At 59.3% G+C, this 16612-nt stretch overlaps 1 protein-coding gene across 1 annotated transcript in view; it reads right to left on the bottom strand.

The window, feature by feature from the left end:
- Window positions 1-232: 232 nt before the first annotated feature.
- Mvb12b (multivesicular body subunit 12B) overlaps window positions 233-16612 on the bottom strand; it is a 169629-nt gene continuing 153249 nt past the window's right edge. Inside the window, exon 10 of the mRNA XM_071600962.1 lies at window positions 233-3925. Within this exon, the coding sequence (XP_071457063.1) occupies window positions 3839-3925 (87 nt within the window). The 3' untranslated portion in view covers window positions 233-3838. The remainder of the gene's footprint in view (window positions 3926-16612) is intronic.

Raw genomic sequence — 16612 nt, 5'->3', positions numbered from 1 at the left:
ACCGAGGCTCTTCTGCTTCACGGAGCACCCTGAGGGCTGCTGTGAGGAAGGTGGAGCCCCACACCCTCCTGAACCAGGTGCGGGGCAAGACGGCCTTCCTAGAAGGCTGAAGGCCAGGCAGTGGCCGTGTCCCGAGGAGCCCGGCCGGCCTGCGGGCAGGTTCAGGGCTGGTGCACGGGGCGGCCCTGAGACACTGACCTCTGGTGGCTGCAGATACAACAGCAGACGGGGAGAGGTTAAAACGAACGTTTATTTAACAAATTATATTAAGAACACAGACAACCACACAGTGAAACTTCCCTGGCCAAGTGCAGAGTTGCCTTGAATAAATATGCAGGAAGGGGGGCCTTCCTCAGGTCCTTGTCTGAGGCCAGTGGTCACACAGCAGCCACGCACCCTCCATCGCGGGGACAAAGCCCGGGCTCCTGGAGTGAGGGCTGCCGCTGTCCCAGGGGTCTGCACCCAGAGCAGGTGGAGGAAGCTGGGCTGACCTGAGGTTCCAGGCTGCTGGAGAGGGGGCCTCGTGCAGGGGCAAGAGCAAGTGGCCCGCCCCTCCTGCAGGGTCCGGGGTCAGGCAGACTGAACCAAACTCGACGGGCTCAGCTCCACGTGGCTTGGAGGCACGGGGGGCTCGCTCGGCGGGGCTCTGCCTGCCTGGGTCTCAGAAGCTGCAGGCTGGGAGCCCCCGACATGGCAAGGGATGGGGCACTGCAACGGCAGCCTGGGGAGCCCTTGCATAGGGGTGGCCCATGCTCAGTGTGGACCAGCAGGGCCCAGTGGCAGCCAGGAAGTCACAGGAATACAAACAGGGTCAGCCCAAGGCATGTGCTTATGAGGGGACATTGGCCCAATGCACCTTGGGGCCAGAGCCTGTCTCTGCCATTTACCAGCCTGTGCCAGAGACAATCTCGGGTTTCCCATTGGCAACAGGCAGCAAAGAACGTGAACTACTAGGTCTTGTTTTGGGGGAGGCTATGGGAGAAAGCGTCTGGACTGCCCAGCTGTGCCCAGCAGAGGGCTGCTCGGAACAGGTCAGCCCCGTCCCCCCATGGCCTTCTGAAGCACTCGGGGGCCACCGACCAGTGTCCGTGGTTTTTTCCTACAAAATGAGCTTGGTCGCTGGAGACCACACGGCTCTGGCCTTGGGCAAGGGCAGTGTAGGCTGTGATGTCTTCACTGAAACTCGGGGTGGGGTGTGGCTGGCTTCAGTTCTTGGATTTGGGGTAGAAAAAAAGGCCTCATGATAAATTTGCAAGTGAACCTGGAGCAAGTGACACCTGCTCCTTGTCAACTTTGTGCCATTTGCTAGGTCTCAGAAGACGACTGAGTTTTCAGGGCGGAGGGCAGGGCTCGGGGATGCTGTGCTCTGGTTGGTCTTCTCAGGGGGGCAGGGTGCTGGGCAGGGACAGCAGCAGCTATGGGACATGCTGGGGGGACCCAAGGAAGAGGCTGTGGCCCTTCATATAGCCAAGGGCATCCTTGTCCCTCGCTTCCAGAAAAGGCCAGGGGTTGGTGGACAGAGCATTCCCCACCTAAGACTTGAGAGGCCCCTCAACTCCTCACTCTGCCACAGTCCTGTGGTCCGCACGACGCCATCAGGGTGGGCGTACACACGCACAAGCTGTGACCCACACGCTTGCCCATCCTTGTCCACCTCTCAGAAGGCAGGAGCCCGGGTGGGGAGCAGCCTAACGCCTAACAACCCCAACTTGACCTCACCACTCATTAGCTCATGTCACCAGCTTCACAGTCAAGGTCATTATTAAACTGAGTCCATAATGCCATGGGGAGACCTCTCCTACTGGCCAGAGCCCACAGTGTGCCCTCTTCCTGGGGGCCCTGAGGGAGGGTGGCGGAGGGGGCTGTGGCTGCCCTCTTTCTTCCTCCCGCCACCTCCGGCTCTACCGTCTCCATCCCTGACCAGGGATCTTGCTGTGGCCCTGTGGCCTTCCAGGACGGTCAGCGCTGCGGAGACGCTGCCTTCTCCACTGTGGAGGAGGAGGACCCCGGTTACCTGCTGGGGACAGTCTCATAATCTGGGCGTGGAAAGAGGTCGAACAACAAAGTATACAAACCAAAACGAAGTGCAGAGTCCCCTCCTCCACCCTCCTGCGGCCCCTGGGGCCTCCCTCCTTTGTCCAGCCTCAAGCTGTGCTGGCTGCTTGGTTTTGGATAAACCACCATCAAAAAGCAGCAGCGAGCAGGTTGTTGGGGTGCCCGGGCCCTGGAGCACAGCTGGCTTGTTCTGTGGGTGCTGGGCTCCACCCGCCAGCCCTCCTGGTGAAGCACCGGCCCGCGAGGGGGCCTCCTGGGCCTGGCAGGGGCCAAAGGCCTTTCCCTGCCATGTGCTGCCCAGAGGTGTGGGAGGGTCACCTCACAGGTGCCCTTAGGTCTTGGGAAGGGGCCAAGCAGCCACTTGCTGACACACAGAAACGAAGAGGGGCCAAGACGAGGAGCTGCCGAGGAGGAGGCTGGTCCGCCGCGTGCGGCTGAGGCCCTGGGGGCCGAGGGGCGACGCAGGTGGTGAGGTATTTGGGGCCCCCCGGCTCCTGGCCAGCCTGTCGACTCTCTGGTTCCTTTGGCCTGTGGACCGTCCCTGGAACTTCAGCTGGCGGGGCCTGTACTGGCCGAGGGCTGCTGTCCACAGCCCCCTCCATGGCGCCGCCTCCGAAGCGCAGCAAGCCCTCAGGTCCAGAGCCCCCTCTGGGGACCCAAAGGAGTCAGACACCCGCGTCCTGTGGGCCTGGGGCAAAGCAGGCCCCTGGGCTGAAGTCCTGGGCCCCAGGGATGGCGCTGGCGGCTGTTCTCGGGGTGGACGTGTGGGGCCGAGCTCGGCACCTGCAGTGCCGGGGACGGGGGACGCTGGCTCTGGCTCAATCCAGGTCTGGGTCAGGGGGCTTTCACGATGACCTGTCTCTGTCCGCAGATGCCAAGGAGACACAGCGGGCTGAGAGCAGCCTGATGGCAGCGTGGCCGTGTCCTCCAGTGCTGGGCACCTCTCATGTCACTGCCTGTGGCGGCCTCGTGGGGCATGTCCTGTAGTCACTGGGTCAGGGCACTGGCCGTGGCAGGTGGCGCTGTCACCGGCTGGAGTGCCCCACAGTCAAGCCCTCTGGGGGGGTGGGTAGGGCAAGCAGAGCTCGCAGGCAGGTGCCCGGTCACACTGTCCTCTCCAGGGAAAGTGAGTCCCCCTCTGTGCCAGTGGCAGGGCCTCTGGTGTCCAGTCATGCACTGGGCAAAGAGTCCACAGCTGTCCACAGAGGGAGAGGCCCTCTGGCCTCCCCACCCGCGGTTTCTCAGGGCTGCTGTGAAACGCTTGGTGTACTTGAGCCTGTGGGTGGGAGGGACGTGCTCCCCCCAGCCCTGCGTCTCAGGTGACAGTGAGCCCAGAGGGTCCTATATGAAGTGGCCAGCCCTGTGGCCTTCCGGGGGGTGAACGATGGCTTGTGGGGTTCCTATGGTGGGTGACAGGAGAAAAGGAGCCAGTGTGCGTCACTGGGCGGCCGGAGGGACTGCCGGGCCCTCGGGGGCGACTCCAGCTGGGGGAGGTGTTTGGTAGCACGACTGGTCATCACATGGACAGCTAGGAATGGCTGGTCACTACAGCACACACAGATTAGTCGCAGTTGTGAACAATGTCCCCGGGAGGCTGGGGTCTCGTCAGGCGAGCCAATGACCGGAGGTCACCACTCAGCTGCCCAGGGTCTTGGGTGCTTGTGGGGTGGGAGGTGGAGGCAGGGCTGGGGGCAGGGCGGGCAGGGCGGGGAGCGGCCCCCTCCGCCCTGTCAGTAGTCTGGGCACTGGGCGAGGCGTCTTCTCCCCGCGGAGGCCCCGCTCCTCAGGACTGGGGGGTCTGCTGACACCGGGTGGGGCTGGGCGGGAGCCTGGCCGCGGCGCTCTGCTCCGTGCGGAAGCTGTACTCGTACTGCGGGAAGAGGGCGGGCAGGGCACAGTCAGTCCCGGTGCACCCAGGGGCCCCGTGCTGCCCAGGCCAGGCAGGACGCCGGCCAGGCCAGTGCCTGCTGGCAGTGATGTGGGCAGGTGTGTGCGCGCCAGGGCTGTGGGTCTGAGCCGAGTGCAGGTGTGAACACACCTGTCAGGCGATGGGCTTGGGTGGTGACAGGTGTCAGCTTTCACAGTCCCTACCTGCCCCTGCCCTCGGGTTCTGATACCAATGGTAAACCCGTGTGAGCCACCCTGTGCCAGGCTGAGCACCAGCCTGCTGCCTGGAGGCTGCCCGGCTGTGGACCCCTCCCCTGCCCGGCTGTGCTGCTGACCTCCCCGGAGAAGGCGAGTTCCAGGATGGGCGCGGGTTCCTACAGTTCACCCGCAGGCCAGGGATCTCAACACCCAAGTGGGGGGCGGGAGAGGAGCGCCCACCCTGACAGGTGGCATCCCGGGTGCTGCAGGCTCAGGCTGGGTGGGGTTGTGGGGCAGCCTGGAACTCGCTGGGCAGCTGTGCCCTCGCTCATGTGGGTTTGAGGAACCGGGGCCTGGGCTGGGCCAGTGGTCACCTATGTAAAAAGGTTCAGCCACAGAAAAGCCGTGACAAAGGGCTCCCCAGGGTCACGGCGGAGCTGCCGTTGAACAGAGGGCTACCCAGGATGGCAGCGCCTCAGGACCGGCAGGTGGGCCTGCAGGGAGAGGGCAGCAGGAGCCGCAGCATGCTGTCCGCATGCCCCGGCACACTGGTAAGCTGGCCTCCAGCCCTGCTGACCCCGCAGCGGGGAGGTGCTCCCGGGGACTGCACGGAGGATGCTGAGCTGAGGGCTGCAGGGTCCACCTGGCTACAGACCACTGGAGAATGGAGGGGACTGCTGCAGGGCTGCGCTGGGGCTGGGGCTCTGGAGCCTCGAAGCCGTGGGGGGCCTCAGGCAGGCCCTCCACTCCCAGGGATGCCTGAGGGTGTCAGGAGGCACAGTAGCTCGGGGATCCTGTCCCTGGAAAGGAGCAAGCACTCACTGGATCCCTGCCTGCCCATCCCATCAGCGCCCAGGCCTCTTGCTTTCCTGCTTCCTGGCCAGTGCTCAGGTGCCCACCCTGTGTGGGGCTCACAGGCCGCTTGGGCAAGGGCTGGGCTAATGCTGCCACCTGGTGGCTGCTTAGGTACGCACACTGCAGCACACAGAGCTGTTCAGGTCGGCTGCACCCTGGCGTTGACCCTGCACTGGGTGCTGGGACCAGGCACAAGCCGCACAGAGTCTTTGTTCCCAGGGCTCACAGGGTACGCAGGGAGGGACCCAGACACTCCCAACACAGCCCAGCATGAAGGCCACATCCAAGGGCAGCCACACAAGGATGGGGCCACAGGAGGAGTCAGGTGGCATTTCTCTGGAGCACAGCAAGGGTCTGACTGGGGGAGAGCATGATGGGTACCCAGACCTACTGAGTAGAGGGCCTGGGGTGGTGGGTCCACCAGGATGGTGGCACAGCCATCAGCCCAAAAGGAGCGCAGCTCTGCCCCTGGCTGGGGCAGGGCCGCCAGGACACCAGGGAAGAGCACAGAAGCAGGGACCTGGGCTGCCTGGCGGGTAGCCTGGCCATGGTACATGAGTAAGCCACGAGTACACGCTCCCTTTTTCTGACTGCAGCCTGAGCACACAGAGACCCCGAGGGGCCTGGCCATGGGGGCAGCGCACAGATGGCCTGTTCCCCACCCCTCTTCCTCGGGATTTTTTCCCTTTCTAGGCTGCAGCATGGGGCATTTCAAGAAGAGCACACAGGGTGCGGGGACAAGGGGACAAGCCTGTGCCAGAGGTGTGGGGAGGCCAGAGGCCAGGAGGCAGGGTAGCCTCTTTGGGCCAGGGAGAGGGCAGAGCCCAGGCAAGAGACCAGCAGCCCCTTCACCTTGACTGCATGCCCCTGCTGGGGGACCGTGGGCTGGGGGACCGTGAGGTGGGGGACCATGAGGTGGGGGACTGTGGGATGCGGATTCTGACCCTGCTGGTCTGGGTGGGCCTGGGACTGCATTTTCAAGGATTCCCAGGTGAATGGGTGCTGGGATCAGTTCTGAGGGCAAGGGGGACTACCCAGACCCAGGGACCACTCAGACACCGGACCTGGGAGCGATGAGGTCAGGCTGTGGAGAGGATGGCCAGAGACACAGGATGGGCTGCCGGGAGGATGGGGGACCAGGGACCGAGGGGCAGGGGCGTCCCACCTGGAGGTCTGGAGACCAGGCCCAGGGCTGAGGGGCAGGCTGAGGCCCAGGGCCCGCTCCAGGAGGCCTGCAGTGCCAGGCCTGGGGTGGCACGGTGGAGCCCACAGGGCACTCACGTCACCTGGATTTGCTGAGGGCTGGTCTGCACCAGCCAGAGGACCCAGGCTGGGCCTGTGACCCAGATGGGGTGGCCTGGAACGGTGTCGGGGTGACTGCTGACCAGGCCCTGCAGTGCCAGGCTCAGGTGGGGAGTCACGCAGCCAGCCTCTGTGGCCAGCAGTCAGACCGTGTCGCAGGCAGGGGCATGGACGTGCTCGAGGATAAACTGCTGGGTTCCTACTTCACTTGCCCTCTGCTGGGAGCGGGGGAAGCCACGAGTACACGTTCCCTTTTTCTGACTGCAGCCTGAGCCCACAGAGACCCCGAGGGGCCCGGCCATGGGGGCAGCGCACAGACGGCCTGTTCCCCACCCCTCTCCCTCGGGATTTTTTCCCTTTTTAGGTTATCTTGGCTGAAGAAAAGTGCCGCCCCCCCCCTCCTGTTTTCCCTAACTCCCCAAATGAAATTTCAACATATGTCCCCCGACATAATCCCCCTTAGGCTGAGGATAACCTTCCCACAGACGCTGTCCTCTGCCCAGGATTGCTCGTCCCCACAATGTTTGCCCAAGAGACTAGGCTGCTTCTGGAAGCCCTGTCACTCCCTTGGGCAAACAGTGAGTACCTTTGAAGGTGGATCTGGGCCCGGATCTGTTTACTCAAGACATTAGTCTCCTGCATAAGGAAAACCTGCACTCAAGTACAAACAGCAAATCCTTTTTGAATTAAAAAAATTTTCAATTAAAAAGCATTTGGTTCGCAGAGCTGAGTCCAGCTGAGCAGTGCGGAGCCAGGGTGCCCTCTGGTGGGTACAGGCTGCCATTGCAACCACCCGGCCACCCAGGCCTGGCCTCTCCCAGAAAAGAGCTGTCACTGTCAGGGGCTTTGTTGGGGCTTTCCTGGGGGCGGGGTGGGGGCCTGCAAGCCCCAGCTGCCACAGTCCTTTGCCCATCATGAGGCCAGCGCTCCGTCAGCAGGAGGTTTTGACTTCAGCTTCCAGCTATACCTTGGAGGCTAGGTCACCTCAGCCTCAACCTCGCTGGCAAAAAGGGGTCATCAAACACTCATGAGGGAGCTGTGAGAGCCCAGAGAGTACCGGACAGTAAAGCCATCTGTCCTGGCTATGCACCAGAGTGGATGGTTCAACCACAGCCATGCTGAGCCACGGTGGGGCGGGGCACTGGCATGTTGTGAAATACCAGGTGACTTTAATGGCTAGGCAGGTGGGGGAGCGTGGCCCTCAACAGTAACTAAATACACTGCACCAGGACAGGCAAGGTGCGCGCCCCTGGCCCCCGGCCTGCCACCCCTCCCCAGGACAGGCAAGGGTGCTCTCCATGGCCCCCGGCCTGCCCCGCCCGGCCCCCGATCCAGAAATGACTGCATGGAGCAGAGGGCTCCTGGCAAGACAGGGTGAGGGACTGCTTCTGCCCCCACACTTTGCGGTTGAGGAAATAAGCCTGGGAAGGATCTGACTTCCTGAGGCCCAGGCCTAGTGACACTGGGGGCCAGTGCTAAGCTGGCTGGGACACTTGCACCAGAAAGTGTCTGTAGCCACCTGTCACAGGATTGCCATTCAGAGGTGATATGAGCAAGGCAGCTGGCACTGAAGTGGGTCACAGAAGGGCCTGGAGGGGGTGGTCCAGAGGGTCAGGCTGGGGGAAGCAGCCGGTTCAGGGTGGAGGAGAGTGGAGGGTGGGCCACGCAGTCAGAGGCCAGGGAGGTGATGGCCTGGCGTCAGCATGGACAGGAAGGCAGGTGAGAGTCCATGTGCCTGCGTCCTCGCCTGCCTGGCCTGCTCCATCCCTCCCATCTCCCAGGTAGCCCCACGCCTGGGCCCCGGCCCAGGGTCCTCCACTTCTGAATTCTTAGAGCTCAGCCTCCCCCCATGCTGAAGCTTAGGGAGCCTCCCAGTGGTTTCTCAAGCCGTCTTTCCTTCTGCTCTCAGAAGCCATGGAACTATTTCACAGGCATATTTTGTCCCCATCACGCCCCCCCCCCCCAAATACAGTCCGTGATAAAACAGCAGCTGGCCCCTGCCTGGTCCGGCAGTGTTTGGGGAGCAGAGAGGACTGTGGCAAACGGGAGGCTGCCCCTCCCCCAGGAAGCAGGGCTGAGAGGAGGGTCTAGAACTGCTGTCACCTTGTGACAAAGCCTGGGTAGATTTTGGCATTTTATTCGGTCTCCTGACTTTCCAGAGTTTATTCTTAGAGACCACCCAGGCCAACACCGTGAGCCAGTGGTGCCTCTGGTCTGTGCCTAGAGATACGAACACGAATGTTGGTGCTCGGTGCCACCTCTCACGGGGGAGACGTGCCACCATGGACACGCTCTGGGCTTGTGCAAGTCACTGTGCTATGAGATGGGCCATGCAGAGTCATGCTCAGAGCACCCAGGGCTGGGCCACATGCTGCAGCTGCCACCAGGAATGATCTGCACAAGCACTAACCGCCCAACCAGCCGCCTTCTCTCCTTTGCCCCTTCACCCCCGCTGGCCGCCACCCACCCCTCATTCAATCTCCTGCCCCGGGCCATAACCCCCAGGCTCTGGAGCCAAGGAGTGGCAGGGCTCCGTGGCCAGCCTGTGTCGCAGCACTCTTAGCAAGGGGAGGGGTGCCTCTCCAGACAGCGCCCCTTTAGCTGGGTGTAAAGGACAAGGGGGACCCCACCACCTAGGGATGAAGCCTGGTCCAGACAGGGTGGTGCTCGGAAAGGCAGGCGGGCGCCTGGCCCTGCCCTGCAGTAGGGGAGGCAGCCGGGTGGGGGGCTGGGAAGCTGCTGGGGAAAAGCCTCTGCGGAGGCTTCCTGGGCTGGCCAGGGGCCTGAGGGTGGGAGTCCCCCATCTGCTCCTACTGCTCTGTGAGATGTGGGTGCCCTAAAGGGAGAGGAGCCCTTCTGCCCTGGAGCCCAGGGCCGTGGGTATCGCTCTGAGACAGACCCTTGGGGTGGCCACCCCCACACACTGGGGGCCCTGGGCTTGGAGCAGGAAACGAGAGGCGAGAGCTGGGAGGACTGGAGAGTGGGACCTGACTGGGGGGTGGCTCCTGCTCAGGGGCTCACAGCAGGCGGGAAGGGGCTGGACAAAAAGACTGGAGCCTGTGGAGGGGCTCAAGTGATGACCCCTTCCCTGGGCCCCACGGCTGGGGCTGGGGCTGGGGCTCCCCTTTCCCACCTCCCACCTGGGAAAGCTCTGAGCCCCACCCCTCAGGGCCTCAGGAGCACTGGCTGACCTCCAGCCCCAATGGCATGGTGGCTAAAGGCAGCTCGAGCTATGTCCCAACCCCAGGTGGCCTGGTGAGGTCACCCCCCGCCCCCAGCTTCTGCTTGTTCCCCTTCAGCAGGAAGGACATCAGCTGACCTCACAGTGAGGTGCAGCCTCTAGCCCAGACCCTGCCAGAGCTTGTAGCACCTGTTACTCTTGTCACCTTCTTAACGACCACAGGAGCCACGAGCTGCAGTCCACAGCTCTGAGCTCCAGACCTGGCTGCAGGGTCTCCCCTTAAACCAAGGCATGGGGCAACGTTCTTCCCCACTCCCCAGTATTCCAGACACGCCCCCACACATGAGGGCCATGCCGCCTCCCCCACGTGCCCCTGGTGCCCCGGCCTCCCGCCTTTCTTCCCGTCCTCCCAGTGTCTCTGGGGAGCTGTGATCCAAGCAGTGAATCAGGCCTCCCACAGAAGGCGGGGCCACGGTGTGTCCCTTCCCTCTCTGGCCCCAGCCTGCACTTCAGTTGCCACAGGAGTGGGCATTTCGGGGTGTAGACCGGGCTGCTAAGCAGAATCGCCTGGGCTCCTGGGCAAAGCTCAGGTGCCATACCTGCCGAGCCCAGTGCCCGGGGGAGGCCCTGGGATCTGGCTGCAAGCCAGCCCGGCCCACCCCCAGGATAGCAGCACCAGGCCTCATGGGCAGCTCCCCCGGGTGCCCTGCTGTTCTCCCCAGGGCCAGGTATCAGGAGGAGGACGTAGGTCCCCACCAGTGGGAGGGGATGCTTACTGAGGAGAAGGAAAGACACTTGAGAAGGCCACGCATTTCAGGAAAGCCAGAGGAAGCGCCCTGGGGGGACTGAGAGCCACTGGGATTAATAAGGACGGAACACGCCTTGCTCCTCCCAGCCCCTCCTGCCGCCTGAAAGGCCCTGCAGACACTGCTCCAGCTTCTCCCAGGGGGCCTGGGTGGGCTGCAGCCACTGCCTCTGCTGCTGGGGAGCCAGGCAGGTCAGCCTCCGGCTTCCTCGCTTCAGCGTTCAGAATTGGCCTGAGCCGCACCTAGGTACAGGCACCCCTCGGGTTTTCCCTCTGGATTACAGCAGGAAGCACGGGAAATGCTGGTTTCCAGTTGAAGGTGGGAGCTGTGAGGACGCTCGGGATGTCCTTCCCAGCCTGCAGGAGTCCCGTCTTGTGCTCCTCCGCCATATGGGCCAGGAAACCTTCCTCTAATTTATTTTGGGGCATTACGTTACTTGAAATGTGTCGGGCAAAAGTTTCCAAAGCCCTAAGCGGGGAGAGCTCCTTCTCTGTAGGTTCTGGAAAGCCCTGCCTCCGGGACGTGGGCCCTCCCGGGAACCGGGCAGGGTTCTGCTGGTGCCGGCTCTGCTTCCTCTGCCCCTCCTCGGCCAGCCTGGGCCTCTCACTTGTGTGGTGAGCATCCTGGGCCACCAGGGGACCGCCTATGTGGTGGCTCCTGCCACGAAAACCAAGGGGCAGCGCTGGGAGGGGGTCCCTGGGACCCGGAACTGGGACACAATCCTGCTGCCTCGACGTGCCCAGGGCGGAAAAGACGACCATCTGGATGGATGATGAGACATTATCAAGAGCCTCCCTCCATGCCTGACCAGGAGGTTTGGGGAAAGAGAAATGAGGGCTAGTTCTTTAACATGACAGAGAGAGAGACGTGGATGGAGAGCGAACCAGAATGCAGCAGCACAGGCTGCTATTGAAACCAGCAGCTCCACTCAAGACGGCAAGGCCGGTGGCCTGGGGACTTGAACATGGAGGGCAGACAAAGGCTCCCTGGAAGGGGGCCTAAGGCTGTAGAGCAGGAGGGCGGGTCCGGGTTTGGCGAGGACACAGCTGCCTGCCTGGGGAGCCCAAGGAAAGCCATGGAAACCCATCGGAAACAAAGAGAGGTCAGCGAGATGGCCAGCGCCCTGTGCACACACGTCACCTGCTGCTCTAGATATGAGTGGCAGAAAACAGCAAAAGAAAAGATCCTGTTGGTGAGATCTACAAAAACATCAGCCTCAGCGGCGGACGCAAGAGGGAGTCTGGAGGCGCCTGCAGAAAACCCTTCTTCTCTGCTGAGCAACACGCGCAGACCGGGGAGGCAGAAGCACACCTGTCCTCGGAGACACGGAGACACGCAGGTGAAATGCCAATCATCCCCCATTAACGGATGCACTCGAAGCAGTTTCAATGCAAGTGTAGGGTGGGTTTTCAGACCCCCCCCAAGAGTCCAAGAGTCCAAAGTTAAGCTGGAAGAACGACCACCCTTCATTTAGGAAAGTCACAGGTGCGGGGCGGGGGGCGGGGGGAGAGTAACACTACCAGATTTGAAAGCTTATTATAAAGTGGAAAGATCCAACATGTGGCCATAATGTAAAAATAAAGGAGGGCAGGGCAAAGCCAGGAACAACTCCACTGGCCCTGTCACGCATGGAAATATATGATACAGGCGGCATTTAAAAGTCAAGGAAGATCAAACTCTAACCTGAAGAACACTGGCTAAGGGCTCAGGACGAACTGAGCTGGCTGCCCATCTGACTTCCCAAGGCACTTCAGACAAATGAAGTGGTTCAAGAGTAATTAATATTTAGCACATTAAAACACAAGAGTAGAAGGAAATAGGGGTGAATGTTTTTATAATCCAAGACAAAAGCAAAACACTTAAAATTGCCACAAAAGGTTTCATGAGCAGCACACACCATTAACAAGGAAAAAGACACGGGTTAAAGCACACGTGTGTGCACACGGGTGTTTGGAGAAAAGGTGGCTATCTTAAAAACATAAAGAGCTCTTAAAAAATGAGTGTGAAAAGCTAAACAATCCAGTACAAAACAACTGGGCTGTGGTCACGAGGCGGTGTGGGAGACAAGCCAGCCAACGGACACATGCGACATTCAGCTTGGCAGCAGTCACAGATTACCGAGGCCTAGCACATTGTGGAAAGGCCCTTGCGTACCTCTGGTGGGGTCTGGAAGGTGAGGACCTGGGGAGCACAGGCATGCAGTGAGTGGACTGACTGGGAGCACGCCAGGGGCCAGCCAGTAGGGCTGCCCAAGCACATCATGGATGACCACAGAGGTGCAACTCGGCGTCTTCAGGTCGGCAAGGTGTACTGGACAGTGGGGCAGTGGGTCACAGGCCCCTGTGCACAGGGTGAGCTGAATGTGTGTGAGCTGTGTGCACTAACACATCTGCAATGTTTGCATTTTTATAAACATGTGATGGCTGTACTTGGGAAAATACTAAATATCAAAAAAACAACAACCAAAAAAACAAACAAAAAAAACCCCAATTCTGATTGGTAGGGTAGCTGCTTACGATGATAAACTGCTTGCAAGTTTCCCACTATCTAGGGGAAGGCTGGGCCCTGTCTTCAGGGCAACAGCGGTTGCTGGGCTGTGGTCAGTGGGGAGAAGGACGGGTGGGCCATTGCTCCTTACCAGGGCAAAGAAGGAGCCTGGAGTGTCTTTCATGCCATCAGAGAGGCCATTTAATTAATTTGTTAGACTTCTCTTAAAATGCTTTTTAAAATTTATTTTTAATTGTCAAATACTAATTCTATATATTTATGGGGTTCAACATGATGTTTTGATTTATGTGCACATCATAGAAAAATTCAATCAAGCTAATTAACATATCCATCACTCACCCATGGATCACGTTTTCGTGGTGAGAACGTTGGGTTTCTTTGTTTTTGGCTGAGGGGGTCCAACCTAGTGTGGGCTTTGGGAGAATCTGGGCAGCAGCTCTCATCCCTGAACAGCACATACAAGGGGAGCAGGGCAGGTCAGCTCCCTTTGACTTAACCAGCTTTTACTTAGTGAATTAAGAAGCGTATTTCTACCCCAAATATTCCAGCTGCCTGATCAAAAAATAAAGCAATCAAGAGGGTGCTGGGTGGTGAAGATTCTGAATCGGAACAGAGGGAAGGCAATTTTAAAATTATTTCCTGTTGCAATTTAAGACCTGACCACTAGATGGTGCAAAGGGACCACAGATTTTGTAGTTGCACGTAGCCCTCCACAAAATTGGTTAACCGTAATAAGCACAATGAAGGCTTTCCAAAAGTAGAAAGAATGAACAATTGTGTTGGGAGCTGAACATTTTGCTTTTATAAAATTGGGACTCTGCCATTTCATTATTGATACAAAAATCTTCTGCCTCACTTTTTTTCCCTACAGAATGTAGATCCCAAATCCACCCTAACCTCGCATTTGAAGAGGCCCAGGCAAAGCAGATATCCAAAAGTTGGATTCGAAAATGCTTTTTACCTTGTGCTGCCAAAGGTAATTTCATTAATTTCACCTCAATGTCGTGACGTAAATGCTAGTGGAATTGGCCCCAAGCTAAATAAGCAATAAGCCCCATTTTTCAACACACAAACACATAAAGATGTCAGCTCAAACTGTTTACTAATTAACACTTAAAAAGACACAAATTAGATATGCGTGGCTAAGAGCAATTATAATCAAGACGAATTTCTCTAGTCATTTGGGAACTGAAAAAAATGCCTAATTGCTGGAACCAATGTTTTAAAAACTGAAATCACGCCAGTTAGCAAATATGTTCATTTAAAGAACATTCCACGTGACTACACTCTTGAGGATTGACTACAAACATGAGAACAAGGAAAATATTTAGGTATAAAATTAAAATTTTAAGCTCCCTTAGATTTATAACTTCTTCATTAAATATGTCTGCAAACAGCAGCCCATAAAAACCTGTAGCAATTAAGTGGTTAAATGAACTGCCTCCCTTGTCAATTTTAAGGGAGTGATTAATACGAGAACGTCCCTTTACTAATTAGACGCTCCCTCGTCTTTGAGCTTTCAAGTCCAATGAAAATGGAGGTTGTCTGCTCACCAGGAAGCGAGGTGGGCTAATGAGCGCTTCCCTCGGCCACGTCTCCACGCGCACTCTGGAGGGCAGGAAGGGTGTGCACCACGGCTTCGGCTTCGGGTGAGCGGGCAGCTGGGGGCAAGGGCTCTGCATGGGGCTGGCGGCTCTGACTCCCCACCCCACGCCGTGCATCCCGGGGACTGCTCACTCCTATTTTAAAAGGCTGCAGGTAGTTATGCATGAAATGCACCCGCGAGGCCACTGCCGCCCGACCCATCCTGGAGACAAGGGATGATGAGGTCCCTGAGGGAGGCCAGGCTGGGATGCAGGGCGGGCAGGGCGGTAAGGAGAGGCTAAGTGGCCCAGCTCGGGGGTACTTCAGAGGCTGCCGCCTGGACCGCAGAGCCAGGGAGGCCGGGATGGCTGCGGGGAATCCATCAGATGGAGAAATGGGGCAGCTGCTTACGAGGGAAATAAAGAGCGGCAGGGACGGAGAATATTTATACGCCCATCTTCTCACTCCGAGGGAAGACGCTTCATCACGGGGTCGGCTGCAAAATTACACTCTTCCCTCTCCCAGCCAGAGCAGCTTCCGGGGCAGTGGTGGACCACAGCCCCATAGGTCCCTGCTGCCCTCCGCAGAGCAACATGACTGCTGCCTGGACCCTTGGGGCCCGGGGACAGCCCATAGCTGTCAAGCAGCTGGAGGGACGCTCTGGTGGCTCCTGTGGCCGCGGGGAGGAACAAAGGTTCACTTCCCCCTCCTGGGGCTTGTTCACCATGTCCAGGGTGGACACAGAGCCTCTGTTCTGAGCAGTGGGTACATGTGGGTGGCACATGGCTGGTGGCTGCTGGAAGGGGAGCAGACAGGAGGCCTTGAGGCCATCACTGGGAGCCGGGGGTGACGGCAGTGGAGCTCGAATCTCTCTATTAATCATGGCTTCATTCTTCTTTAACCAGCTACCTCAGAGCGCATCTCAACCACGAGAGGTCCCATCTTTCCAAGGATCATGTGGACAAACCTGCTCACTGGCGTGTGCACCGATGTCAGATTTCAACATGATCCTCCTTGGCTTGTCCAGGAAGCCTAGCTCAAGGTGTGGCATGTACCATGTTGCCCAGGAGATGTGCCCCAGGGTCAGACCTAAGCACCAGATGACACCTACCCTGGGCATGCAGATGGGACCTGTGTCCTGTCCACACTGCCTCCAGTCCATGGAGGTCTCTGTAGACCCTGGGCTTGGGCTGCTGGCCTGTGCCTGTCCTTTGCTCTCAGGCGTCCCTGGCTGCCCAAGTTGAGTGCCACGCTCTCCCCTGAGCTCAGCAGCCTTCTTGGGGCTGAGGGTGAACTGCCCACCACAAAAGGGCAAGATCTTGTCCCCTGCCACGTGCTTCTCAGTGCCAGGCAGCTCAGTGGTCCTGGCTGGGGTGGGTTAGAAGGGTGGGGCCTGGCTGGAGTTTATCTGAGGCTCTCCTGCTCAGGTCCACCCACAGCGCTCAGGGCCGACAGGGTCAGGGGCTTCTGAGGTCATGGGGTGGGATGGGGCTTGGGATGAAATTCAGAAATGTCCCCCACCTGCACAGGGTAGCAGGAAAGCAACCTGGCTTGGGGCTAAAGGGACAGAATGACAAGCTGCCTTCAGGTGGACAGGCTACTTCCACTGAAGTCCTGATCCCCTTGAGAGGATGTGGCGTGTTCAGCCAGGGTCACACTCAGCCCCCCCCCACCCCGAGTGCTGGGACCACCAAGCAGTCCCACTGGGCAGGTGGCTTGACTCCTTGAGTCTAGTGTGTCCTGCAAGGTGGGAGGACATTCTGCCCACAGGGCAGCCTAAGGCCTCTCCTGCCTGCCGAGGACGCTGGGCAGACGTGGGAGGCGTCCGGGTGGACAGGAAGCCACAGAGGTCGGGCATCTGTGCCTGGGCCCAGGGGCAGTCTCCCACGTATTTTTCTGCATTTTCTTCCTCATTTATTGGCCTTGGTTTAATAGTGTAAAATACACGGGCTTCAGGAGCAAAGCAGATTTCTAAGATGAGGTTTTGGGGCCCCCAACCGAGGCAGCCGGACTTGCTGGGAATGGAAAAAAAGGGACAAGAAAAGAAAACCATCTCGGGGACACCTGCCTGCCCTAGGCCCGCACAGCAGGGCCCGAGAGCAGAGGCTCCTCCTCGGTCTCCAGCTCCCACCGGCCTGACAGGCCACTGTGGGTTCTCTGTGGGCGGGGGACGGCTGAGCAAAGAGCCTCCCCCGAGGGTACCAAGGACTATCCAGTAGTGGACACTGGAGTCTGC

The sequence above is a fragment of the Marmota flaviventris genome, chromosome 13 (genome assembly GCF_047511675.1).
Source record: "Marmota flaviventris isolate mMarFla1 chromosome 13, mMarFla1.hap1, whole genome shotgun sequence".
Taxonomy (NCBI): domain Eukaryota; kingdom Metazoa; phylum Chordata; class Mammalia; order Rodentia; family Sciuridae; genus Marmota; species Marmota flaviventris.
This window is presented reverse-complemented; position numbering and strand designations above follow the sequence as displayed.